At 47.2% G+C, this 27,783-nt stretch overlaps 2 protein-coding genes across 18 annotated transcripts in view; one reads left to right on the forward strand and one right to left on the reverse strand.

Moving 5' to 3' along the window:
- Positions 1 to 16,998: 16,998 nt before the first annotated feature.
- On the forward strand, positions 16,999 to 20,553 carry Stbd1 (starch binding domain 1). Its single transcript, XM_006987218.4, has 2 exons — positions 16,999 to 17,282; positions 18,856 to 20,553. Exons 1-2 carry the CDS (start codon positions 17,054 to 17,056, stop codon positions 19,632 to 19,634), a joined length of 1,008 nt encoding a protein of 335 aa, XP_006987280.1. The 5' UTR covers positions 16,999 to 17,053; the 3' UTR covers positions 19,635 to 20,553.
- A 2,113-nt stretch (positions 20,554 to 22,666) lies between these two features.
- The window catches only part of Ccdc158 (coiled-coil domain containing 158), a 57,512-nt gene continuing 52,395 nt past the window's right edge, over positions 22,667 to 27,783 (reverse strand). For 7 of the 17 annotated variants that reach the window (XM_042257651.2, XM_042257650.2, XM_076546642.1 and 4 more), the window contains 3 exons: positions 25,904 to 26,062; positions 24,168 to 24,267; positions 22,667 to 22,869 (listed from right to left, as the gene is read on the reverse strand). In XM_042257651.2, coding sequence (XP_042113585.1) covers positions 22,749 to 22,869; positions 24,168 to 24,267; positions 25,904 to 26,062 — 380 coding nt within the window. In that variant the 3' untranslated portion in view covers positions 22,667 to 22,748. Of the gene's footprint in view, positions 22,870 to 24,167; positions 24,276 to 25,903; positions 26,063 to 27,783 lie in introns of all 17 variants that reach the window. The other 10 variants (XM_042257652.2, XM_076546646.1, XM_076546644.1 and 7 more) reach the window with 2 other exon arrangements.

Raw genomic sequence — 27,783 nt, forward strand, 5'->3', positions numbered from 1 at the left:
TCTTGCTAATAAATGTGTATTTGCAGTGGAAGGTCATAGGTCAAAAATCTTGAAGGAAAATCAAGCTAATGTGTTTTATTACTTTTTAAAGATTCAAAAAATTGTGTATGTGTATGTAAACATACACATGAGTATCCACAGAGGTCAGGGGAGTGTGTCGGATCCTCTGGAGCTGGAGTTACAGGCAGCTGTGTGTTGTGTCATGTGGGCGATAGGAACCAAATTTAGGTACTCCACAAGAGCAGCAAGTGTTCTGAAACCTTGAACCATCTCTCCAGCCTCTGCATTTTATAACTTTTAAAAAATTATTGGGGCGGGGGGTGGCGCTTGGAGAGCTAGAACAGTGGTTCAGAGCATTGGCTATTCTTCCGGAGGACCAGAGTTCCATTCCCAGCACCTGCATGGCAGCTCACAACCATCTGTAACTCCAGTTTCAGTGAATCTGACACTCTCTTCTGGTGTCTGTGGGCACCAGGCATGTGCGTGGTACACAGACATGCATGCAGGCATAACAGCTGTACAAGTATAAAATAAAAATTGAATTGAAATAAAGAACTTTAGAAACTAAAACAACTATTATTTTTGTGTACATGCTTATGGTCATGCATGTGTGTGTGGAAGGTGCATAAGAGGTCAGAGGTATTCCTCATAAGCCGTCCATCTTGTTTTCTGAGGGAGGGTCTCTCTCTTGGACCTGAGCTCATCAACTCAGCTAGGCTGGCTGGCCAGTGAGCTCTGAGACCCACCTGTTCCTCCTCCAGCACTGGGGTCACAAGCCATGCCACCATGGATTTCTACAGAGGAATCAACTGTGGGTCCTCAGACCTACACAGCAAGCATGTCGAATCTGAAGAGTCTTACACAGAATCACATTTTCAATTTGGTTGCTGGTAACACACCTTTAGTCGAGAAAGAGACAAGAGAAAAGTTTTTGAAACATGTTTATACATGATATGCCAGGAAAGAAAATGCGTATCAGTGCAACGGTATTCATTTCTACAGCTGGTTAGGAGGTGTGCTTTTTATACAACTTTCCTCATCCCTTTCCCGTTCCCCATGCTTGCTCCTTTCGGCCAGCCATTTGGCTGATGGGATCACTTGCTCAGTAGAATGGCCCAAACTTTTATCCACAGAGGGTCTGAGCCTCCATGATCCTCACACTGGGGTTTTTAGTACTAGACACAGTCGAAATCCAAGGGACCCTCTGATTTCCACGACTCTCTTGTCAATCCTTTTTCTCTTTAGTGGCATCTCACTCTGACACCAGAGTGTCTTTCCAGTTCTTCACCAAGTATGAGGAGGCCACACTGACCAGGTGGTGCTGCCTGCTGCCAAGTCAATCCAAATATTGCTGTTTTCTGCTGGGGTGTGTGTGTGACTTTTCTCAAGCTTTCATATCCACAGCTCAGTCCGGGACGGAGGAACAGTTCTTCCAGTGGCCATTACGGAGGTATTCCTCCTGATGCCATCCCTTGCACTCACTCAGACCTGCATATCCAGAGCGTGGGACAAAGAGCAGGTGTTGGTTCAGGGTGGGCAGCCATTGCTCAGTGTCTGTGTGGCACTGGCTCCAGGCTTCTCTGAAGTCTGCTGATGCTCTCAAGTCCCTTACATGAAATGGCAAAGGGCCTGCATATGACCTGCCCTGTCCCACCCTGCACCTGAAATCATCACCACAACGCAAAGGAAGAAATCGTGGTTACACTGTGCTGTGTAGGGAGTAGTGGGAAGGACAAACAGTCCGTCGGTGTTCAGTAAGGACAAAAATTGCCTGACTCTTTCCAGTTATGTTTACCCAGGAGGGTGCAGAACACACAGGCAGGCACTTCGAAAACATTGTCTCTCAGGTGGTGTTTGGAGTCGGAACTACAGCTTCTATGTGCACCATCATGTCAGTATTGCTTCCTCATTTCCTGTAAAAATCATCCCTGCCTGGATCCCAGAACTCTGGAGCTGAGGCCAAAGAAATGCCAGGAATTTTAGGCTAATGTGGTCTGAGGGTTGGTTGAGACCTTGTTCTGTTCCAAATTGCCAAATGATGATGATGATGATGATTGGTGGTGGTGATGATGATGATGACGACAGTAGATCAAATTAGTTTCTTCCTGAGAGCCGGTGTTGAGTGGGAAACCCTGGTGGTGAATAAGCACTCAGTAAGTCTATAAATGTTCATGTGGGTGGATGTCTGTTAAGCAAGGTCAGCAAATCTAAACCCAGAAAAACTCTGAACAAAAGATAACTCATTGCTTCCTCCTGAAGACTACTTCAATCACAGCCATATGGTCCCTTCTGCTCTTCTTCCCCCTCTGTACAAGGGGCACATTTCCTAGACCCACTCATCAAATAGCCTCACATGTGTGGAAGCCCACGGGTGGCCCCGAAGGAAAGTGGGTCTGCTGAAAGCCAGTGGAGGAGGCATCCGGTCCTACCTTGGAGGGCAGGGTTTTGGCATCCGGTCGTCAGATTCTGGCATGTAGGTGATGGGCTGCAGGCAGAGCTGTCTGGGCCGCTCTGGAGAGGATCCACGTCTTCCCAGGGGTGCCTTGTTCCTGGCTTTGCTGCAGTCAGCTCTAGTCCATTTCAGGGTCCCATGGCTGGTTTCAACTGTCTTAGGGTTTCAGTTGCTGTGATAAAGCACCCTGATCAGAGCAGCTTCAGGAGAAAGGGCTTTGTTTCAGTTAGAAACTCTCAGGTTACACCTCCTCATGGAGGGAAGTCAGGGCAGGAACTCAAGCAGGGCAGGAACCTGGAGGCAGGAACCTGGAGGCAGGAACCTGGAGGCAGGAACCTGGAGGCAGGAACCTGGAGGCAGGCGCTGAAGCAGAGGCTGTGCAGGACTGTTGCTTACTCCCCACGGCTTGCTCAGCCTGCTTTCTTTTAGTGACCAGGACCACAGCCACGGGATGACACCTCCCACCCACATCAACCAGCAATCAAGAAAATGCACCACAGGCTGGCCCACAGGCCAAGATGGCGGGCACCTTTTCTCAACTGAGGTTCCCTCTTCCCAAGCAGATGGCTCTAGCCTGTGGCATGTTGACACAAAACTCGCCAGCACACAGCTGAGCAGTCAACAGAAGCAGCCGCCAAGTCGGCTGTGATGAGGGGAAATCCAAGTTGCTAAGGGTGTATATAGTCTGTTCGCGAGTCACTGGGCAAAATTGGGATGTCTGTAGATAAAAGTGGCTGAGATATAGAATATGTATATGCATATTCTATATCTGGTGCCTTCAAAGGCCAAGAGAGGGCTCCCTTGGAGCTGGACTTACAGGTGGTTATGAGCTACACAATGTGGGTACTGGGAACTGAACACATGTCTTCTCCAAGAGCAGTACATGCTCCTGCTGAGCCATTGGGTCAGCTTTTCACTGGCTATTGAATCCTTCCTGTAGACTGGAGCCTTTTGGTGGTGTCACAAAGAATGAGTCCCCCACCTTCTAGTCCGGTCTAAAAGAGTCCCCGCGTGCCTCTCTCCTTTCTCTCACACCCGTCACTAGCCTTCTCGGTCCTGCCAAGTCTCCAGCTACCGAACTAAACCACTGGCGATTCCTGACCCACAGGCCATTTCTCATTTCAGATGGAGTGGCCAACAGGGTCTGTCATGCCTGCTTGCTGCTGCCATCACCGAAGAGCACAGCTGGGGAAATTTCTAGAAATAGTTTATTCAGCTCATGAGTGGATTAAAGACGATCGCATAGTCCTCACACAAAGCACCCAAGTCCGGTCAGTTTGAACGCATTAATAATACGCTCCGAGCCACCAACAACGCATGGATGCTGCCTTAAGGAAAGAAAGCACTCTCCCTCGGTGCCATCTAATCACAGTCGAGCCCAGACTTGAATTCTCTAACTTATGCTTCCTGTCTTCCATCCTCTTGGTTGCCTGAGACTGACTCTTTCGTGTGACTCTGTCCCAGGGTCGGTCTGAGTCTGTGTGTGACTGTGTGTATCTGTCTGTAACAGAAGACTTTCTTCTGTATTTATTGAACAGCATGGAAACCATCTCCGTGGGGAAGGAATGAGGGACTATAGACATCTTTAACAGAGTTCTACAAGAGATTAAGTAACTGATTCCTATGGACCCCAACTGGCCCAGATAATAGTACTACAGACATTATTGTTCATCAAGCCATATATGAATGTTCTCTTCAAAATTTATGATGGATACTCAATTTTGTAAGATTGCTTTTGACTTCTATTTTTGCTGTTTTCAGCACATGATACACATGCAAACACACATGCATTACTCTGGGTGAGGGCATGGAAGAATATATGAGATTGATCTATGCATTAGCTTTGGTAGTAAAAGTTGATTCTGTGGGAAATCCAAGGCAAGTAAGGTTGACCTGTTACATTGTTCTGTTAAAGGCAGGTTAAACAAACAGGCTGAGTACACGGTAGGGTAGCAGCCTTAAGTATTTTTTTTTTTTTTTTTTTTGGTATTTCGAGACAGGGTTTCTCTGTGTAGCTTTGCACCTTTCCTGAAACTCACTCTGTAGACCAGGCTGGCTTCGAACTCACAGAGATCCACCTGCCTCTGCCTCCTTAGGGCTGAGATTAAAGACATGCACCACCGCCATCCGGCTAGTAGCCTTAAGTCTTAAGTGACCTCAAAGTATGTTATTAACTCAGGTTGTGCGGCCCAGCAAAAGTTCCAGTCTTTTAGAATGTAAGATATATATATATATATATATATATATATATATATATATATATATATGTGTGTGTGTGTGTGTGTGTGTGTGTGTGTGTGTGTGTGTGTGTGTGTACACATATATTATCTCAATGTATTGCCTCAAGCTCATGGTCTGAAGGCTGGGAAGTTCAAGATCCCTATGGCCACATCTCATGAAATCCTTTTGGATAGTGAGAACTCTGCAGAATCCCAAGATGGCATAGCTCAGACTTTTCCTTTCTTTCTTTCTCTTTCTTTCTCTTTCTTTCTTTCTTTCTTTCTTTCTTTCTTTCTTTCTTTCTTTCTTTCTTTCTTTCTTTCTTTCTTTCTTTCTCTCTCTCTCTCTCTCTCTCTCTCTCTCTTTCTTTTTCTTTCTTTCTTTTTTTTTGTTTGGTTTTTTGAGACTGAGTTTCTCTGTGTAACAGCCCTAACTGTCCTAGAACTCACCCTGTAGATCAGGCTGGTCTTGAACTCACAGAGATCTGCCTGCCTCTGCCTCCCCAGTGCTAGGATTAAAGTCATGCACCACCATGCTGGGCCACCAGGCCCGTTTTCTAATGAAGTCATGGAACTATTGGGTTAGGACCCCAGTTTTTTGGCTTCGTTTAACTCTCAAATATCTTGCCTCCAAATTCCAGCCTGATGGTGTTTCTACCCTCTTAAAAACCTCACAACAGACCCTCAGTTAAAAATAAGTCTTATTGGGAGCTTCCAAATCATAGAAGGATAAAATGCTTAGAATTCTAGAAAATTTTTGTCTTGATTTTTCAGCACCGTCCTGGAACTGGGCTGTAATGTGCAGTTGCTAACATCACACTGTGGTGGCTCTTCAGTCAGTTAGTTGTACTTAGAGAATATCCCAGGAGGAGAGAGAAATAGGCTGTGGAAGGCATCATAATCGAACGAATACATACTGTACAACTGTGTCTTCAATCTCTGCTCAAACCCAATCCTATATAGAACTCTCGCGGGAGCCTGAGAGAAGCCAGGTGATCAGGCGATTAGATGTGGGATTTTGCATCAGGGACCCTGGGTTCTAAGTGAACTCTGGCACTTACCAGCTGAATGATCAGAGACCAATTTGTTATCCTGTCTACTCTGGTCATGTCATCTCCAGCAGGAATAATCTCAATAATAACAGTTCCATCTCTAGCGATGTGGCGAGGATTAGGGAAATGTTACACGGGCTGAGAACAGACACACCCTGGCACATCCCTCACACGTACTGAAGGTTAGCTGACGTCCAGGCTCGGTGGATCAGATAACCCCCGGCCGGTTAATGAGGGGCACCCGTCACATGGCAACCACCTGTCTCGGGATCAGCCTCCTGTGTTTAACTCCTGCCCAGCAAGAAGCCAAGAGAACACTTTTGAGACACCAAGTCTGTGGCTCAGCTGCAGAACACCGAGTGCCCAGTCTAATACTCTAATACTCTTCCTGGACTTGTTGAAGCTCAATTCAGAGGCCTGCCTGCTGCAATGCTCTGAGCACACCTGCTCCATGGGCTTGGGGGGCTAATGTGCCCTCTTGAGTGACATGCTGCGCTCAAAGTTGGCAGCTTCTCAGGCTAGTCATGAAGGAGCTGGGACAGCATATCTAAACATAAACTCCTTGTCACTTTACAGCCTTTGGGCTAAGAGCAAGTGTAATCCTGGCCTCCAAAATCCAAACGGAGGTGCAAGCAGCACGCCATCGTATATATAGTATTCCCAACATCCAGATGAAGTAGATACACATAACCGGAGAGGATAATATTAAGTTGTTGAACTAGGGAGAGGTGAGATTTTTACTCATTGTCTCTCTCTCTATCAACTACTTAGCTGAAGCGTGTGTAACTGCATTCTAGAAATGGCAATATGCACCAGCCAGCTCACTAAATTCCTTAACGACTTTGTGGATTGGCACCCTGTCTCTGGAACATTAACGATCCTAAGGGTCGAGGCTATGATGCACATTAGGAGTGAAGACTGGAGACAACAGAGTTTCCTCTCTCTCAAAGCTGTTTCCACAAAGTTCATCCCAGAGTCTTCATGGAAGCTGAAGACGCTTCTGTGTTGCCGAGGGGTAGGCATTCTGTGGTAAAGGAAAGAGCTCTAGTTCCACTTGGCTGGGAAACAAACAGTAAGGTGGGATTAGATGTCCTCAAGCCCAACTCCAAGGACAGGTGCTGGAAAGCCGTAAGATGTGGTCTGATCGTGGGAGAGTGAGAACTGAAGTTAACAAAACAAAAAAACCCTGGCACCAACTTAAAGCCTTGTAAAACACTCACAATATCTCTAGGTCTCCCCGTGTAGCCAGGTGGCCTGCAGGCTTCGCGTGCTGAAGAGGGCTGGGTGGTGGGGCACATGCACCAGTCCTTTCATGCGAGGCTTCCGAGTGTGCCGTTAACTTCCCCGTGACTCCCGCCGCATCTTCTTGCTCATGTTTGCTTCTGGGATAGAATCAGACGCCTTCCTTGAATTTGCCTTTTCTGATTACCGGTGGCTTCGCGTGTCTCTGTAGTCCATTCCTTCAGCCTGTGAGTGCCTGTTGTCTGTTCAGTCCAGACGTGAGGAGAAAAGTGGCCCTCAAGTCGTTTTCTTGTCAGTGTGTAAGAGTTTGTTGGGTATCTGGCTATTAATCCTTTGTCTGATTGACAACACAGTTCCCTGCCCTCCCTGCCCTCCCTGCCCTCATCTGGAGCTGTTTGATAACTGTGTCCTCCATTGGATGTGATTATATCAAAATAGCCTCCTATGTTAGGTGCTATCACTGTGACAGTGTCTTGGATTTTGTCTCCTCAGCCTTGCACTTTTACCATTTCCATTTAGGGTTTTTTTATTCCACCTGAAACCTACTGTTTAATGCAGCACAACTAACCCTGCTCCCGCCCCCTTTCCCTATACAGCGAGCTAGCTTGTTTTTCCAATACAGTTTCTCAAGGTTTCATCATTACCAAGCTGCTCAGCCTGGAGTCCATCCAGGTGCCAAGATGAGTCAGAGGTTTGCAAACAGCTGCAGTTAGAAAATGTCTCCATGAAACCTGAGGCTGGGCGGCTCCAACGTGACCGATCGGCAGAGAGGGTTTGCCTGCGGGGAATGTCATGTGGAGACACGGGCGCAGAGTTTGACAGAAATGGGCAGGTGCTGCTGGTGCATCCCCAGAGAGCCAGCGCTTGGAGAGAGAGGGATGAGCAACCAACAACACAGCTATACTTCAGCGTTGTGCTGGAACATTCCCTAATGGCTCCTCTGATGACACACACCCAAATTCACACACTCACTTCTAAACCTCATGTCTTGAACCATGAATGTGATTTAACCACCATCAGGATTTGGTGTAGCTAGAGGTTCAGAGCCGGGGTCCTGGGGTCGGGATGCTGGGTTCCAGTCCTAGCCTGGTTTTGGCTATCCCCTGGATGACCTTGAGCAGATCTCGCCTCCGAAGGCGTTGTATGAGATAATCCTGATGAAGCACCAGCCAGGGGCCGGCCTCAATTACATCAATTAGGCTCGCAATAAAAAGCAACAATATAAGGGTGTATTAGATGATAGACTTGGCATTCCATGGAACACCAAGAATGAACTGCTCTGACCCCTAAGGGATTTGTGAGCTAAAGAAAGAGGAGACCAGTTCCAAAAATAATTATATCATAAGAGAAAACCTCAGATTTGTATGTTCATAACATAAGAGAAAACCTCAGACTTGGCACTAAGAAAGTTTGTATGTTCAGAATTCAAGTAAAAGAATGGCATCTCAGTTTGAGGAAGGAGGGAGGTGCTGAAGTGGAATTCTGAGCCGGGGAAAGCAATGCCAGGCTTTCGGGAAGATTCTGAGCAGGGTTGAGAGTAATTGCAGAGTGTATCAGAGCCCAAGCCGATGGAGGGGCACACAGATGAGGTCTGTGGGTACAGACATTGAGACTGGCAATGCAGAGGTCAGTGCAGACACCGGCTGCTTTCTCCTCCTCTCAAGGATCTCTCTCCAGGTGGTGAGACTTGGTAAGCAGGGAGGAGTTTTCTTGCACCAATCAATTCTCCAACTCATGGACATCAACCCATTGTCCTCCAATGTAACCCAGTCCTAACACTCTCTACCTGAAGTCAGTTTGGATCCCATAAGTTAAAGGGCTCAGTTTAAGACTCCCCATCTCAGAGGTTAAGCCCAAGTCCGTGCATTTCCTGCTTCTGATTAGCTGGTTATGATTTGGGGGATCCTGCGACTTTTTCCTTGGGCTTTATAATTTGCTAGAATGACTCACAGAGCTGGAGACCCTGGGTTTGTGCTCACTGGTTTACGATGGAAGGCACATGCTATGGTTTGGATACACTTTGTCTCCCAAGTTCACCACTGAATCCCTAATTAGTCAAAGACAAGAAATGCGTTTGACAAAAAACACACAAAGTCCTGTGTAAGTTGTGCTTGAAATGCATGTAAGATCTATGTAAGCTGAGGAAGCGGCTGTGGCTGGAGAGGGCCAGAGCGGGCGAGCCCTGAGAGGTCATGAGGACAGGGTTTGGCTGTGGGATATAGAGCCATTGAAGAGTCTTCCGTAGAGGCCGGACATGATTGCGGTGGTATCCTCTGACCCTTAGTCAGGCAGCCTGTGGGGGCTTGTGATTTAGTTTAGGGGGCAGTGACGTCTTCATCTACGTGAGCTGGACTGGAGACGTTCATTAGGCAATTCCTCCTTTCTCTTCTAATTAGGCTTCTATATATTATCAGGGTACCTCTCCCCAGGCCACCTATCTTTCATCTATCTGTTAGTATTCTGACCCACCCCTTAGAAACCAGTGTTAGTATTCTGACCCTGCTCCTTGGCGCTGCCCTGCGTCCTGACGTAAAAGCCTCATTTTGGGGAAAGCCCCCCCCCCCCCTTCATCTCTCTCTTCCATTTTTCCTCCCAGGAGGTGTGCACCCTCGACCCCCTTTCTCTCTTTCTCTCTCTCTTCTCTCCCTCTTTCCTGTCTTTCTCTTCGTCTCTCTATTATAACAAACCATTGTTTTGCACGGATGCAGCGTCTGGGTCGTGAATGACTGTCCACCGCCAGCCACCCTGCCGCCATGCCGGTATGGTGTGGGTCGCCTGCCAGCCTGCGCCTGCGCCTGCATCTGCCCAGCATGCCAGCATGTTTCTCTGCACGTGTAGGATACCCTCAGGGTCCCGATGCAATCAATATATCCTAACATTCGTGCTAGTGACTCAGCAGACGTCCTCCTGGCGCTTTTCTCCTGCCTGAGACACGTGAGGAGCCTTGGAACCTTCAACACTCACTTCCTCCAATACCGGCGTATTCGATAAGCCCCGCCCCACTTTGGTAAGCCTCCCTTTAGGCCATTTTCCTGAGGATATGCTCGTCTCTCTCTCGATCGTGGTGCTGGCACTACGTGGCTTTGAGCCCTTCGGCCCCGCCCCCATATGGAGACAGCCTGTGCCCACTCAGTTCCATGGCCCACAGCCTTTGTGACGACAATCCATTGGCTATCTTGCGCCATTTGTCGGCCCTCACTTGACCCTCTGGGTCGCTGGGGGTCAGTCGCTGGGCTGTATACCTCATCGTGGGTAATGCGTGGGAAATGGCTTCACTACCTCCACCACTGCTGCTGACCTGTGGCTTGGGTTCATTCCTCTGCCGCTGCTCACACCATGCCGCAGCCTGGGGGGTGGCGGGGGTCCCTCTCTCCTACCCAGCTGCACTGTGCTCTGCTTCCTGGCCCCCTCCATAGCACCGCCTCTGAGCTCCACTGCGTTAACCATAAAAGTTCCCCACAAAAACTGTTCTTCGTCTTTCTTGCACAAAGTCTATTTCCCATGTGTAAATGGAAATGTATGATTGATATGGCCATTTATAGTTCTTCCTGATTGACTTTTAAAGGCCTCAGTTTATATGTTCCTAATCTGTTCAGTTTATTTTAGAAAAAAAAAAAACCCACATGAACACGTGGTCAGGCACCATATTTGATAGGGGCGATCACATGGTCAGGTGGCACCATCTTAAATAAAGGCAATCGTGTAGTAAAGCCACCATCTTAAATAAGGTCAAAACAGACAGGTCATAATGGCCTCACCTCTATCTTCATTAAGGGCAGCAAAAAGCCACTTCCTGTCAGTTGGCTCAAGCCATTTGGGTGGGGCAGAGGTCCAGTTTCCTCCTTCTGTTCATTCCTTGGCTGTTTGTGTGGGCGGGGCACCCAGCACTCAGGCTGTCTGTTTTGGGGGAGGTCAGGTAATTGCCTCATGCTATGCACTGTCTTACCATGGTTTTACGGGTCAAGAAAAGTCCTCCAGTCTTGGCCTGGCATTCCTCAGTGGCCACTCTCAGGCTTGAATGGGTAGGGCCCAGAGACCCCCTCCTCCCCACATGCTGGTGATATAGCCAACTTCCAGCCCATTTCATTGCCTGACTCAGTTGTGGGCGGGGGCAGCATGCTCCCTATGCCAGGATAATGTAGCAATAGTAATGCTTAAGAGAATTTAAATCTTTTTTAAATGCCATGTACTTTATTTTTGATATTGCAAGAAGACATTTGAGAGATCTCGAACTTTTCCTTGGGAGCAGTTTTTAGAAAATGATTCAGGATATAAATACCAGTTATAAATGTGTTTTTAAAACACAAATCTGTAATTCTGCTAGAATTCAAAGGTATGAATCTACTTCTGCTGTTTTGCAGATACCCATTGTCTGCTCTTCTATAATATGGATTTCAGTACTGATTGGTAATACTTATTTATCTAAAACTTTTATTTCCTTTTATAAAATAAAAATTCATATGAGCCTCAGAGGATCGAAAGAAGCCATTGGATCCACTTCACAGAGGTCAAACAAGCTCTAGATAAATGAGTTTCCTCACCTGTCTATTCCTGAGGATGGTATTTCTCTCCCTCCTGGTCTCCCTTTCCCAGTCACTAAGACCATGAGCTAAGAGGTTCCAAATAAATTCATAAATTTTAACTCTGGTCTCTAGTCTGTATTTCAGCAGGCTGGCAGAAACATCGAAGCAGCAGTGTGGACCACAATCTGCAGCGCTTTCCCTGCTACGGATGCCAGCATAGACTCTTGTCTGTGTGATGTGGACCAGACCAGACAAACCTAATTGTTCCCTCTCTCTACAGCTAGGTCAGATGACCACATACTTCTGATAAATACCCCATTTCCTGGGTTCCCTCCTTACCTTTAAATAGCCAGAGCCTGACCACCTACACCCCATTTCAGCTTGAAGTAGCTATGGAGAATTTGTCGTCCTGTGCTCCCTGTTCCCAGGACAGGCTGGAGGGCTAGGTTAAGGATGGAACCCCTGGCATAGAGTTCACCAAGAGGGTCTTTTTCATTTTATCAGATGGTCCTTTTCTCAGAGTTGGGCCATACCCTGACTCACAGCCCCTTTTCTCCTGTTCACATTCGATCTCAAGATCTTTTCCCTGTCACTCTTCTTTGCCTTCTCAGGAGACAGCTTAAGAAATAATTATTTCTATATAAGTCATTCAGGATTGTAGTCTGGCTGTACTCAGAGATCAGAACTACAGCTACAGGGCATTAAAAATGGTGATGGGCCGGGCGGTGGTGGCGCACGCCTTTAATCCCAGCACTGGGGAGGCAGAGGCAGGCGGATCTCTGTGAGTTTGAGGCCAGCCTGGTCTACCAAGTGAGTTCCAGGAAAGGTGCAAAACTGCACAGAGAAACCCTGTCTCGAAAAACCAATAAATAAATAAATAAATAAGTAAATAAATAAATAAATAAATAAAAATAAAAATAAAAATGGTGATGGATTCAGATAGCACTGCCAATGGCTTAGAGAATGTCTCTCTCCTTGCTCAGGATCTATTCAGGCTTAAGAGTGTAGGCTTCTCTCTCCTTGCTGACTTCATTGGTCTGTGACCAACTTGGAAACCTGTATATTCAGATTTAATTTATATATATGTTCTCAAAGTTTTATACACACACACACACACACACACACACACACACACACACACACAAGAGATTTTGTTCCCCCAGTCCTCAAACACCTGTAGAGATCTGAGAATATGGCATTTAATATAAAAGCTTTTGATGATAGAGAAAGATGCATCAGCTCCTGGCAGCATCCTGTATCTCCTCCAAGAAGATGATGGTTGCAGAAGAATTTCTACTAGGAAGCTCATGGCAAGGCTGGCCATGCAGCAAAAAGCTGAGATCCTGTCCAGACTGTGAAGAAGAAGAAGAAGAAGAAGAAGAAGAAGAAGAAGAAGAAGAAGAAGAAGAAGAAGAAGAAGAAGAAGAAGAAGAATAGGAATTGATTGTCCTCTCTGCCAAGACAGGTAGGATGACCTCCCCACATTTCTACTCCACAGGAAAAAAAAAACAAACTGTCAGATCTTTTGAGCTTATCAGCTGAACAGTGCTACCTGTGGGGCCTCTGTACCCCAACAGCCACAGAGAGATTTGGGTTTACTGCCTAGGTAGCTGGAAATCTGTCTCATTTCTTAAATTTATCCTTCTCAGATCTGATGACATTTGATAACTAGGTTATCAGTTTAACAGCCCCAATCCCAAGATTACAAGCACCTTGATAGCTCATTAATCAGTTTCCTGTTAAAATTACAGACAGGTATGCCTCATTCACAAACACTTCCTGGTACAAGATAGACTGGTTTCAGCTATAACTACAGAGGTTCAAAGTTTTAATATTGATAAATGCAGCTTTGATAAACTGATAAAACATTGACTACAAAGAGTTCTTAAGAGTCCTTAAATGGATTTTTAACCCTTTTGCTATGATGTAAATCTATTCCAGCTGTCTTACAGATACCTACAGGTTCCTGGGAAAAGTTCTGCTACTGCATCAAGAAATCTGGTCTGATGAAAACTAACAATCTCCAGAGCCCATTTCTGTCCCGACCTATTTTTCGAATATACTTTGCAGGTTCATTGTCCCGCCTGACCTCCAGAGAAACAGCAGATGCCATGGCTTCTGTACTCCTGATTTGGTGTGCCATTTTCCCCCACGCTACCAGAATGCCACTGCTGCAGCCTGCCTCCTCAGCTCCCTCAAGGGACGTTCCTGAGATCTTCTGCCATGCCTGGTTTCCGCCTCCCCGCTTCACCCCTTGTCAGCTTGAAGCAGTCTCGGGAATTCAGTGCCCTTGTTCCCCCACTTGCTTCCATAAATCACTATTTTTTTTTAAATAATAACCAAAACGGAGGAATGTTAGTATTCTGACCCACCCCCTGGAAACCAATGTTAGTATTCTGACCTGCCCCTCGGCACTGCCCTGTGTCCTGACATAAAAGCCTCATTTTGGGGAAAGGCCCCTTCCCTACCTCTTTCTCTTCTGCTTTTCCTCCCATGAAGTGTGCACCCTCGACCCCCTCTCTCTCTTTCTCTCTCTCTCTCCTCTCCCTCTTTCCTATCTTTCTCTTCGTCTCTCTATTATAATAAACCATTTCTGCACAGATGCAGCGTCTGGGTCGTGGATGACTGTCCACCACTGCCCTGCTGCCAAGCCTGCATGGTGTGGGTCATCTGCCAGCCCACCACTACATCTTCCCAGCATGCCAGCACGCTTCCCTGCACACACAGGATACCCTCTGGGTCCCCCGAGCAATATATCATAACACTATCTTTGTCTACCTACCTACCTATCTTCCTTTTTTCAGATCTGAAATTATTTTAATTTTTTTTGTTTTTGTTTTTCAAAATAGCGTTTCTCTGTGTAGCTTTGCGCCTTTCCTAGAACTCGCTTTGGAGACCAGGCTGGCCTCGAACTTGCAGAGATCCGCCTGCCTCTGCCTCCCAAGTGCTGGAATTAAAGGCGTGTGCCACCACCGCCCGGTTTATTTTAAAATTTTTTAATTAAATTTTTAAATATATTTTGATCATATCCTTTTCCCTCTCTCAACTAATTCTAGATCCCCCTATCTTCTTACCTACCTGTGGTGATATTTTATTTGTGCTAAAATGTGGTGATATTCTATTTGTGCTTTAATAAATAAAGCTTGCCTGGAGATCAGAGGAAATAGTAAGCCATTTTAAGTAAACAAAGAAGTCAGGCAGTGGTACCACACACCCTTAATCCTGTTACTTGGCAGGCAGGCATCTGTCTGGATCTCTGTGAGTTCAAGGCCACACTGGAAATAGAGTCAGGTGTGGTGGCACACACCTTAATTCCAACACTAGTTAACCATGGAGGTCTGGAGGTCTGTACAGACAGACAGAAAGTGATAGAGCTGGGCATTAAAGAGAAAGTGATGTAGCTGGACAGAGAGAGCAAATCAGATGGCAGAACAGCAAGGCATATGGGCGTGGGTAGACAGGAAGTAACTCGCATTTGGAAGCTGCAGAGTTGGTGAGGTTAGCTGTGTCTTTCCCTATTTCCCTGATCTCTCTAAGGCTTTCACCCTATATTTGGCTCCTGTTTTTTATTTATTAAGACTGTTTAGAAATTCGTCTATACCCACCCAACTTCATGTTCTCCCCCTCCCCTCTTTCTCAAAAAAATAAAAACACCAAACAACAACAAAATGAAAATGAAAGCACCAACTTGAAAAAAGAAAGAAAAAAGATAAAAAATATCAAAACAAAACAAAACATGTTGTCTGTTGTGTGTTGACCACTACTCCTGGGTGTGGCTGATACACCCAGTGACTCTCCCTTGGAGAAGACTGGTTTCCCTCCCCCAGCAGGTGTCAATTGCAAATAGCTTCTGGGTTAGGGTGGGATTTTGTGCCCTTCTCAGTGCTGGGGTTTGTCAGGATTTGAACTTGTACAGCGATTGTTCACGCTGCCACAGTCTCCGTGAGTGCGTAAGTGTCTCAAGTTCTGTTGTGTCTTCAAGACACTGTTTCCTTGGAGTCTTCTACCACCCCTGGCTCTTAGAATATTTCTACCTCTTCCACGGAGCTCCCCAACCTTGAGGGGAGGGGTTTAATAAAGCCATCCCATTTAGGGCTGAGTGCTCCAAGGTCTCTCACTCTATACACATGGTCCTCTTGTGTTAATTACCTTCTACTGTAAGAAGCTTCTCTGATGAGGGCTGAGTGATGCTCTCATCTACGAGTATAGCAGTATTTAATTTTAATATTCAATAATTTAATAATAAAACAGGACTTATTTTATTGCTGCGTTCTCGACCTATCTACCTTCTATCTTAGGAGTTGCAGCCTATGCCAAGATGGGAGCAACCCACCAGGAAGTGCCTGTCAAGAGCGCTTGCGTGAGCCCAGTAAGGAGAACTGTGGAGTGATTGATCCTCCCAAAGGGAGCCATGTTGGCAGTGGCTCCAAGGCACATACTTTCCAGATGTGGCCTTAGCAGAGGGTTGTGGGAGGATGCATTTAAGGGAGAGCCTCCAGAAATAAAACGCCCTGGCTCATTAACCTGGAGTAGGTGTGCATCGACCGAGTAGTGTGGTCAAACGCTTCCTCCATAGGACTTCTAGTGCGTGAGGATCAATTTAAATTCATACACAAAACACCTTTAATACACGGTGCTTGATAAAGGGTCGCTGGTATATTAATATTTACTTGTAGGGGCTCCATCCCTATACAATATCCAGTTCAGATTGGGTGGATGTGCCTTGTGCGGCAACACACGCAACAAAAAGACGTGGAAGAATCGGGCTGAATCAGGAGGATCTCGAGTTTGAGGCCAGCCTTAGATATATAAAGAGTTCTAGGCTAGTCTGGACCCTTCTTTTAAAAAAGGAGAGACAGCCGGGCGGTGGTGGCGCACGCCTTTAATCCCAGCACTCGGGAGGCAGAGCCAGGCGGATCTCTGTGAGTTCGAGGCCAGCCTGGGCTACCAAGTGAGTCCCAGGAAAAGGCGCAAAGCTACACAGAGAAACCCTGTCTCGAAAAACCAAAAAAAAAAAAAAAAAAAAAAAAAAGGAGAGACTAGGAGGGAGGTTCGAGGAGGAAAGGGATCGGTTGAGGTGGTGGGCCTTTAAGTAGATTATTACTTAGAAAGAAGTTCGGGAAGGCTAGGCGCAGCTGGGAACCAGAGCGGAGCTTCCTCTAGGGCTCCACGTCCCCCACTCCCAACCCCCTCCCTCTCCACCCCTGCGTGTGCTAAGGGTCCAGGTCCCTAAGCCCCTTCCCGCCTCGGAGCTCCGGGAATCCCTTGCCCTGGCCCGGTGCTGTGCGCAAGCGGGCTCTTTGGGTGCGTGATCCAGTGCAGCGGGACCCAGTGGATCGGGACCCGGGTGTGGAGAGCCGGAGGGGGCGGGGCGATGGGAAGTGGGCAAGCTCCCAGCGGCGGGGCGGGGCGGGGCGGGGCGGGGCGGGGCCGGGAAGTTCGCGGCCACTGAGGACTGGCTGGCCACCGTGGAACCGTAAAAGGCTGGGCGGGCGGGGTGGGTGTGGCCGCGCGGGTGAGCGGAGCCCTGATCCGGGCCCCGCAGTCTCCCGCAGCCTCTCAGCCATGGGCGCCGTCTGGTCCGCCCTGCTGGTCGGCGGGGGTCTGGCGGGAGCGCTCCTCCTGTGGCTGCTGCGGGGCGACCTTGGGGCCCCGGGGAAAGACGGGGGTGCGAAGCCGCAGAAGGACGTATCTCCAGGGGAGGCTGCGGCTCCGGGAGGCGGTCCGGGTGGTGGCGGTGGCGGTGGCGGCCTGAGCCCTGGACCTTCCGAACGGGTGCTGGTCTCCAAACCAGGTATTCTTCCTCCCCGGGGCTCGGGGCAGATGTACCCGGTGTCTGGAAGTTCACTGGGGAAGGGGAAGAAAACCACCTGAAGCTCTCCAGGTGGGTCCTGGTGGACCAGCTTCCCCGACCTGGGACTGAACCCTCCTCGGGCCCCGTCGCGTTCCCGGGCTGTACCGTCCTGGAGAAGCCACGCGGGTCCTCCGGAGGCTGCGCCTAGCTCCTGCCGCTCCAGCGGGCACGGGCTCCTCCGCCTGGTTGCGCTTGGCGCAGTGCGCGAGGCTGGTTTGGGGGTGCATCTCACAACTCTCTCCCGTCTCCAAGTCTCCAATGGGGCTGGGAGGGGCATCCTCTGAGTGTCAGTCCCGTAGCTTCAAGCCCTGACACCCCACACCCCTTCTTGGTTGTGAGTTTGGGGCTAGCGAGCGTTGAACGCTCACTTCCTACTGTCTGGACAGTTCAGAAAGTAAAATTCAGCTTAGACGTGGGTCATGAAAGCCACTGCAGCCAGGGCTGTGCGCTGGCCGTGTGTGCACTTACAACAGCCCGGGCGGCCTAGGAGGGAACCAAATTCTGATGGGAATTGTCCTATAAGTTTAGATCTACATTCTAGAGACCCCCCCACCAGGCAATCAGTACGCACTGGCACAAAGCCTTACCTTCCTGTGCCCTTCTTTGGCAAGCTGTCGTTGCCTGGCAGAACTTATTTTTAGTGGTGGTCATTTGTAGCCATGTGAAAACCTTTCCCACGGCTGATTTTGGATAAGCGGCTCATCTGTTTTCTTCTGTTTCTGAAGGCCAGCCTCATGTTTTCAGCTGGAAATCGGGAATTCAGAGTAATATTTGTTGACCTCTCACTCTGAAGCTCACCAATTAAAATAAGAGGCAAAATGAAGCACCCACCCTTCCCCCAGGCCGATTGTAAGAGTTCAGGCTTTGAGAGCTATTTAGGTAGCCAGCAAAGAAACCAAGTCTTTAGGGGACTTGGATTGTGGGCTTTTAAGAAAGTTTTTTTTAAAGTGTGTATAGTGTGTGTTGGAGCAGGGGGAGCTCATGTGTCTTTGAAGAGATTTCTCTCCCCTCAAGTTCACCCCAACTCGACTCAGTCATGCTTGGTATTCCTGACACTGAACACGCTGCCTTCCAGAACTGGCCCCTGCCCTGCGCTCTCTTCCAGGGAGTACAGGTGTACACTCAGGTGCAGGGTAGCATGCAGTCCTTTGTCCTACACCAGCCACAGTGTGTGTGGCTGGGCCTCCTGCTAAGCGCCTGCCCTAACCCCTGGACAGCATTTTTTTTTTTTTTAAATGACAGGAGCCAAGTGACTTAACTTTGGATCCCTGCCAACTTGGTCTGGCCTGTGGGAGACTTCGAAGCTTGCCAGTTCATTCTCTTTCATGCTGGGCACCGAGATTCCCGAGTGTTTTGGTTGTTGGCTCTACATGTATGCTCTTAGAGCAGTGTTGGGAAGGTGTACTTGATTTCTACAGAACTTGAACCACAGATAGAAACGAAGACAACAGCCATCGATGATAGCAGTTTTCCTCGGTGAGCCACCTAATGTTGCTACACTTTCCTCTCTTAGAGCAGCTTCAAGAAAGCAATGGCCATTTGCTTTCCGAGACCAAAGATCCTGGTGACCTGCACGGAGCACAGAGACTGCAGAATGCTGGAGCAGACTGGGGCAATGCCAGAGAGTATGTTCCTGCTGGAAAGATTCCAGACACACACTCCAGGGCCAGCCCAGAAGTGTCAAGGAACCAAAGCCCGGAAGTTCATGGAGGAGGACGGAGACCCTGCAAAGGACAAGAAACAGCTGGGGGCGTGGTGGAGAAACTGCCCTCCTGCAGCCTGCTCGGGGACATAGCTAAAGCAGCCGGCCTTGCGCAGGCCAGTCAGGACCCAGCAGGCCACGAGGACTGGGAAGTGGTGTCTCGGCACTCATCTTGGGGGGATGTTGGTTTGGGTGGCAGTCTTGAGGGCCTAAGGCAGGGGATGGATGATGGCAGAGGCACTCTTGTGGGAGGAAGCGGCTGGGGAGCAGATGGGAAGGCGGTGTCTCTGGAGCCTCAGGAGGTCAGCATCCAGTTCCAGGTGCACTACACCACGAGCACCGATGTGCAGTTCATTGCGGTAACTGGAGACCATGAGAATCTTGGGGGATGGACCACGTACATCCCTCTCCACTACTGTAAGGACGGGCTGTGGTCTCATTCCGTCTTCCTGCCTGCAGACACGGTGGTGGAATGGAAGTTTGTGTTGGTGGAGAACAGGGAGGTCACTCGCTGGGAAGAATGCAGCAACAGACTCCTGCAGACTGGCCACGAGGATAAAGTGGTTCACGGGTGGTGGGGCATCCACTGACTCCCTCTGCAAAGCGTCCGCGAGGCAGCCACAGAACGTGGAAGAGGCTGAGGCTGTAGAGCACACTACGTAATTTAAAGGCAGTGTGATTCCATTTGTAGCCATAAGAGCTGCTAGTGTGGCTTTTGTCCAAAATGTAGGAAGACGTATGCATGCAGATAGTGAGTGCTTGCTGTGAGCCGGGACTTTCCCCTTGTTGCCTTGACTGGTTTGTGCTGACACATCATTACTTGAGGGATTGCTCGTCCCTGGGTAGTTGGTTTGGCTAAGACTGAGGTATGGACTCTGGGCAAGGAGAAACTACCCAGCTGCACACGTACAAGACAGAGCCCGTAGGAGCTCTTAGAACAGGGAGGCGTCAGCAAGCCTCATCGAATCCAGCTAAGCAACGATGTTTACATTAATGATGACACCGTGTGGAACTGTGACCAGTCAGGACCTGAGTGACGCTGGAAGACTCCCCATCAGTTTTTGTTCCATGTTAAGTGCCGAGGGCGGGTGTGGAGTCAGCAGGCATGTCTTTGTCTTGACGCTTTAAAGTCTGAGCTAGTCATCTAGGAAGTGGAGCATGAGGGTTGGGTGTGAGGCGGTGAGGTGGCCTGAAGGGGACACATTACTTCTTTGAGGACTGGGGGTTAGAGGTCGAGTCTGGCTCCAGCAAAGGGTGCGTGCATCCTTTACCCACAGTGCCCTTTCAGACCATCTCTGTTCGACTTCCCCGCCCTGGTCCTACCAGGTCTCACAGGTGGGCCGCCCTAGAGAGGGTTCCCCCATCACCTCTTCACTCGTCTCCTCATCAGTGAGGAAAGTCTACACAGGACCATGATACAGAAGAATAGCCTTGCTCTGAGAAGAAATAATTACTAAGCTTTAAGTTATAACTGGATAATAAATCCTGAGTTGTAATATCCTTATTAAATGTCTGAATTATTTGTTTCAATGTTAGCACCATAACCTAGAAATAAAATAAGGGTCTGATATTTTACATACAGAGAAAAGCAAACATCAATTGTTACAGCAGATGAAATTTGGAGTCTGTTTTCCTTTTTGGAGAAAGTTCTCAATATTTTTTTAAAACTTTGCTTAGAAGGGAATTCAGCATGCTGGTATTTAAAGATGAAATGTTTTTGAGGCAGGGTTGCTTATAGCCCAGGCTTACCAAAAAATTCACTATGTAGCCAAGGATGCCCTTGAAACTGTCCTCCTGCCTCCACGTCTCGGGTGCTGGGATTGCAGACACATGCCACCACAGCCAGTTTTGTGCAGTGCCAGGCAAATCATTCTATGCTGAGCTACATCCCAGTTCTTTGTTATCACTTTGAGACAGGATAGCCCGAACTGGCCTGGAACTTCATCTGTAGCTAAGGATGACCTTCAACCCCTGATGTCCCCACTTCTACCTTCCAAGTGCTCGGATAAAATTGTTTTTATGTGTTTAAACAGAACGATATCTATTGGAAGAACAGTATTCAATTCTGGCTAAGACGGTTTGCTGACAAAAACACAGGTTCACTGAAAGCAGCATCAGTCAGTGCTTAGCAGGCTGTTTGCACGCTTTGGGCTCCCAGCTCTTTGGGATAAAATTCAGACATTCTGCTATGTATCTCATAGTGAGGTCTGCAGAAGGCACTGGCCATTGCTTCACAATGTTCAAGTATACCCCTAAGAAGTAAAGCAATTTAAACAAAAGTCTCTAGAATTCCTGATGAAATAAAAGTTCATCTTTTTTTTTAAGATTTATTAATTTATTATGTATACAGTGTTCTGTCTGCATGTGTCCCTGCAGGCCAGAAGAGGGCACCAGATCTCGGTTGTGAGCCACTATGTGGTTGCTGGGAATTGAACTCAGGACCTCTGGAAGAGCAGTCAGTGCTCTTAACCACTGAGCCATCTCTCCAGCCCTAAAAGTTCATCTTTCATTGAAGCCAACTGACTTAGGAAACAGATTATGCGATGTATATATACACACATTATTAATAATTAAATATACATCGATTTTGCCATCCTTTGAAGTTGGATGTGCTTAGAGTGCTAGCTGTCATTGCGAGAGCATGTCACTGACTGCTGGGTCAGGGCTCCTGCTGGCACCAGGGAAGAAGGTAGGAAACCCCCCCACACACACACACACACTTGCCCTTCTCTCCATCTGCAGTAGCTCACCTGGGCAGCAGCTGCCCTCCTTGTAGAGCCCAGACCCCCTTCTGCCCTGTGGTACCACCATCCTAACGGCCCTCTCCATCTTCTGCATCAGGCCTGTGGGGGGGAAATAACTTGAGGGACACCCACACATGCAGTATTAACACCTGGACCTGAAGTAGCACACGGTTCTCTGGTCATGTTCCTTTCCACCTGTGAGAACTGGTCAGGCGATCACCCCCATAGGTGAGGGACACGGGGCTGCAACACGGCCTCCAGCCAGGCAGCTGTGTTCCATGACACCTGTGTACCCGGGAGTGGAAGACGACATTCTGTGGACAGCTGGCCCCTGCCACATTGTCTCTCATGTTTTGGCCCCAGCGAAACACGTGACTTACGCGTCTGTTGTCCATGTCCCATTATATTCGGTTTGCATTCAAATATGCCCCAGTTTATTAAAATTTCATGAAGTTCAATCTAGAACTTACCTATTCATTTGTTAAAGAGTAACCAAGTATTGTCTTTCTTTAGTTTTATGTAAGGAGAGAGATTTCTAAAAGTTTTGTTGATTACTGATATCGACAGAACAGTGAATTCAAGGTCACCCAAGAAGGCTGGTGTTTGTCCAGCACGATGGAGTTTGTCCTGGTCTTGGCACTGCGCCCCTTTACACCATATGAACACTCTTTTTTTTTCCTCTTCAGGAATTTGTTTAAACTGAAAAAAAAAAATGGCTCTACTATCTCAGAACCAGTAAAATAATTTAAAACAATTATACCAAAGTGCTAGAATTAGCATAAATTAATACATTATAATATATGAATACTCTCAAATCTAGCTGGTAGTGTTCAAAGTTTTACTGTGAGAGCATTCAAGAAGTTTATTTCAAAATAGAGTTTACAGGACAGGGTATCTTTTATTAAATTTTCACATAAAAAGAAAAAGTCCACAGGGCACTAATTATAAGTAACATCACAATTAATCGGGTGTTAGCCCTCTGTAGAGAGCGGGCAAGCAATGTGTCATTTTAGTAACATTTTTTCCTGGTCTTTCACTTTCTGAATTCTCTTTTCTTGATTTCTGATCATTGAAGACATTGCTGAAAATATCAATAAAACACAGTTAGATTGGAGAGTCGTCGCTGGTTTTAAGCCCCTCCACACTTGTCTTAAAGGATGAGCCTTTAGCATGCAGACCAGCCTCACTCGGAGCCCAGGGGTGTGTAAGTAAGACTTCAGTGCACTGCACTTTTGTAAAGGCCGCCCTGACGGCAAGCTTACAGCCTCCCTAAGCAGGAGGAGACAGAAGAAGCAGAATGCCAGCGCCTCCAGAGGGGAGCAGAGGAAAGCCTCCTGACCTCCCACCTCGGGGGTCAGCAGTCATTACTGTAAATAGTGTGGGAGATTTCTCTTGTGGAAACGTGTGTATGGTTTTGGCTTTTGGTTGTGCTGAGATTGAAGCCACGGTCTTGCACATGCTAGGTAATACCTTAACAACAAGCTGTCCCTACAGCCCTATACTTTAAATGTTGCTAAATTCTGCCCAAATCCTCCAAACTATTTGTTCAGAACTCAAGAGCCGCCCTACTGGTCACTAGTCCAAGGTACTGTTTCTGTTAAACAAATGCCAGCATCTCCCGACTAGATGATTCTAGAAGGACATGAGTAGGATGACCTCAGAAATATAAATCAAAGTGTGGGGGAAAGGTGGGACAAAAAAGCTCCCCCCCAAACCTACATTCCTTTAAAAAAACGCACAATAATACGGGCAGCACCAACTGTATTTGGTAGGTTTTTTAAAAAGACACAAAGTTGGGTGAGTGGGGAGGGAAGGGTGGTCCCGGTAGGGAAAGGAATGAGGTCAAAATAAACTGTATGAAATTCTTGAACTATGTTTTTAAAAAGACTCAATAATCTAAACAGAAATGTGTTCGTGCTGTTTAGGGGACCTGGGATTTCACTCCACAGCGATGTGAGTTGACTCGGTGTGTTAGGAATTGCGGGGATCAAGTCCCAGCTCTACTGTTCACTAGGAGACACAGGGCTGACTGTGTTGTCTTGTGCTCTCATTGTTATGACAACAATAACAGCTCCCACACTCCGTGCCATCATGAAGGCCCCATGAGGACAAGAGCAGCACTGAATTTAGGGGCTGCACACAGGTGCAAGCAGAGCCCATTATTATTACTATGCTTACATTTGTTGTATGAATGTCTGCTGTTACAAAATATTTAGTGCGTGTGTGTGTGCGCGTGCGTGTGTATGTATGTGTATATATATCTTTTTGTGAATCCCCCCCCCCCCTAGTTCTGAGGACTGAACCCAGGGCTTTTGTTAGCTAGGCAAGCGCTCTATCACTGAGCTAAACCCCCAGGCCTGAGACCTCTCTGTACGGTACCTTGGTTCTTCAGCTGTAAATCTTCTACCAGGGTTTGCAAACTTTCCAGTCTGTTCTGCAGTTTTCGGCAAGTTTTTCCTGTTGTTTCTAGTGACGGAGACTGTGAATCTATTAGAAAATTGCTTAGATGTGATATTAAAAGTCTATTCAATATTGCTTTTAGAAATCTTCAAATTATGTGTTAAACAACTTTTCCTAAGAAAATATTGAAACGTTATTTGAAAATGAAAAAATTCCCATTTAAACACAGCAACACTAGCTTATTTGGTTTTGTTTAAAATCAATTCGATTTACTATTTTTCAACTCCATAGTGTTAAACAGGACCCACGAGAAGAATACTTCAAGTTAGTGACACTTTGTCCAGTGGTCATTTTCACACAAACCTGAGGAGTTCCTAACTGGGGCGTGCGGCGCAGGATCTAATTCAGACCCTGGCCCACTTTCCCATGTAGGGCTGTCACCTGAGTGGAGGCTGGCACAGCATGGCGACCCTAGGACGTGTGGCGGTAACTGATGAGGCCCGAGAGGCATGAAAGCTGTCTTTAGTAAGTGTGTAAGTTCTGTCCATTTCTCAAAGTACTTAGTTAGCAAATGGAAGAGGTGAATTTTGATCTTAGCCCCCGACTAGATGAATAATTTTGAAAACATTTTTGCTTACTTTTTATTACCAAATACCCTTTTTGTGTAATTATAGTATTAAAAATAATTATCTAAAAGGTTTTCAATTTAAGAGGATGAGGAACAGCCTCTTAGAAATATTTGAACAGCAATAGTACACAACATGATGCTTGGCGAGGATCTGAAATGGGGGAAGATGTCCTATCACTGCGTGGCCTTTCAGGTACTGCCCCTCGGCCCGGGATCACTCTGAACGGGTCAGTTAGTTGGTTTTTGCACTTGCTTGTGGTCTGTTTGCTGCCTTTGAGGCAGGGCCTCGCTATGTGGCCTTGGATGGCTCAGAATTCACCATGTGGACCCGGCTTGGACTCTGGGGCCTCCTTTCTGTGTCTCCTGAATGACAGATGACACAAAGAGCCTGGGAACAAAAGACCGAGGACACAACGCACACAATAAACAATAGAGTGTACTCAGATGTGACCAGGTCTTCATGTTTGTAGTGGTTTTAGACTCTAGAATTAGGAGTGGCATAGACTATGAAAAGGCTCGGAAACGCTTTGACAGAGAGCCAGCACCTTGTGTGACTTATGCCCCATCGATGAGAGTGAGTCCAGAGTGCTGGGCTGGGTTTGGTCACTGCTGTGTAGAATGAGAAACACTTCAAGTCCAATTCAATATACTTATCGGAAATTCAATATTCTAAGGCCCTTACTACAAATCAAATTTTTTTCATTTATAAAACAAAAACTGAACTTAAAAAGTTTGATGAGATTTTTTTACAAGTTGTATAATATACATTTACAGTTAAAAAGGTGTTGGCTGAAGGACAGCCATGTTTTAACTAAGCAAGAGTGGAAGGTCTCAGTACTTAGATACAAAGTATTCTAAAAAAACAATCAGAAAATAAAGTTCACTGTTGATGCCAGACAAGAGGAGAAAGGCATTTATGCACACAGTCTCAGCTTCTGTTGTCCTGATGCATAAGCAATCGCTGTCTCATTTAAAGACCACACACTTAGAGCGTCAGCTGAGGGCTGTGTCTGAGAAGACTGTGCAGAATCCTGCAATCCCCTGCTGTAAGAAATCAACCCCGCCAGCCACGTCAGGCCATTCTTACCTTTTGTAGAGTTGGGTGAGTGAATAGTTTTGGTGGAGCGATACTGAGATGTGGAGCCTACTGACTCCTCGGCAGAACTAGTCAGGAGGGAGTGCACTGGAGACTTCTTAGGAGAAGAATTGAATGACCGGGAGGCTGAAATCTTCACAGATGGACTTGCTAAAATGGTGGAAGGACAAGGGTAAAAGATAAAATTAGCTAAAAATAGCATAGTGCGCTTATAAAAAACATCAAGCCTTTTCCAAGCAGAAATAGAACTTCTAACAGTTACGAGTGGGTTTAGTTTTGACACTGCTGTTACCTGGAGACATCAGTGTCGAGCATCTTCACCCCTGGCTCGCTCTCCAGCAAGCCTCCATGCCTCAGCCTCACACTGAGGTAGAATCACTGCCCCCTCTTGTTGAAGTGTCAAGATTCTTAGGCTAAGCAACTCTTTCCCCCTGATATTAGCTTGCAGATGGACTTGTAGGACTACCCAGCCTCTAGTCATCTGGAGAACCCTGGTCTTAGGAATGTGTAGGACCCTGAGATCCAGAGTTCTTCATGCAGATCAGATCCACTGCTTATTTGATCCAGCTGGTCTGGGATTGTCAACACCTCAGCTGTCTACAATGAAGTCTGTCTGGAAGAATGTAACCTCAATCCGAGTCTCACCCCAGGTGTCAAATCTCCAGATGACGTGGCAGAAAACATGCAAAGAGCAGATCCCTGGTAAACAGGGAGACAGAGAGTGGAGGTGACAGGCAGGGACTTCCACAGACCCCAACCCTGTGACTTCAGACACCAGATGGGTTCTACTCGTAGAAAGAAAATGGATGCATGGTTAAGAACTGCTGAAACTTATAGCTACCAGACAAGCGGGGAAAGGCATATCCCATTTAAATGTGCATCAGTTAAATTTACAGCTGACTTCATAGGCACAGCAGAAACCCTAACTGGGGGGAATTACCCACGTTAAAAATGTGGTGAAAAGCCGGGTGGTGGTGGTGCATATCTTTAATCCCAGGCAGATCTCTGAGTTCGAGGACAGCCTGATCTACAGAATGAGTTCCAGGACAGCCAGGGCTACAGAGTGAGATTCTGTTGCCAACAAACAGACAAAACAAAACAAATAAACAAAGCCTGTCCTGTTTGACTTCTGTCAGACTGACACATGCTAGAGTCACCTGAAAGGAAGGAACCACAGCTGAGAAAGTGCTTCCATCAGACTGACCTGTGGGCAAGCCTGTGGTGAGTTTCCTTGATTAATGATTGATGTGGGAGGGCCCAGTTCACTGTGGGTGATGTCATCCTGGGTCCTGAGTTGTACAAGAAAGCAGGCTGGGAAGCCATGAGGAACAAGCCAGTAACAGCACTCCTCCCTGATTTCTGCCTCAGTTCCCACCTCCAGTTCCCTCCTCAGTTCCCACCTCCAGTTCCCGTCCTGACTTCCTTGATGATGGACTGTGCTGTGGAGCTGTAAGCTCAACAAATCCTTTCTTCTCCAAGTTGCTCTTGGAAACCATGTTTTATCACAGGAATAGAAAGCTAACTAAGACATACCCAACTGTGTTTATATTTGTAATTCATGAAAGTTGGATACTGAGTGAGGTGGAAGTATTCTAAGGTATTCAGAATATGTGGGAACTGGCAAATGCTCTGATTTAGAGCAATCTAAGAAGGCAGGCTATTACTCTCAAGTCCTGACTAATCATTAGGATAAAGGACAAAGGGCTGGAGAAAGAGCTCAGTTGGTAAAGCGCTGGTTGTGTAAACAGGAGTACCTGAGTTGAGTTTGAAGGTCGGGACCCATACAAAAAATAGTAGCATAAGATTGAAACTTCAGCATTGGCAGAGAAGAGGAAGGACCCCGGAGATGGCTGGCTGGCCAGCCTAGCCTA

Source organism: Peromyscus maniculatus, chromosome 10 (assembly GCF_049852395.1).
Source record: "Peromyscus maniculatus bairdii isolate BWxNUB_F1_BW_parent chromosome 10, HU_Pman_BW_mat_3.1, whole genome shotgun sequence".
NCBI classification, from domain to species: Eukaryota; Metazoa; Chordata; class Mammalia; order Rodentia; family Cricetidae; genus Peromyscus; species Peromyscus maniculatus.

Bases quoted from the DNA above. Each gene is read 5' to 3' on its own strand.
- Stbd1 (XM_006987218.4), top strand. From the start codon at position 17,054: ATGGGCGCCGTCTGGTCCGCCCTGCTGGTCGGCGGGGGTCTGGCGGGA. The intron at 17,283-18,855 runs GTATTCTTCCTC...TTCCTCTCTTAG, and splicing joins GGTGCTGGTCTCCAAACCAG to AGCAGCTTCAAGAAAGCAAT.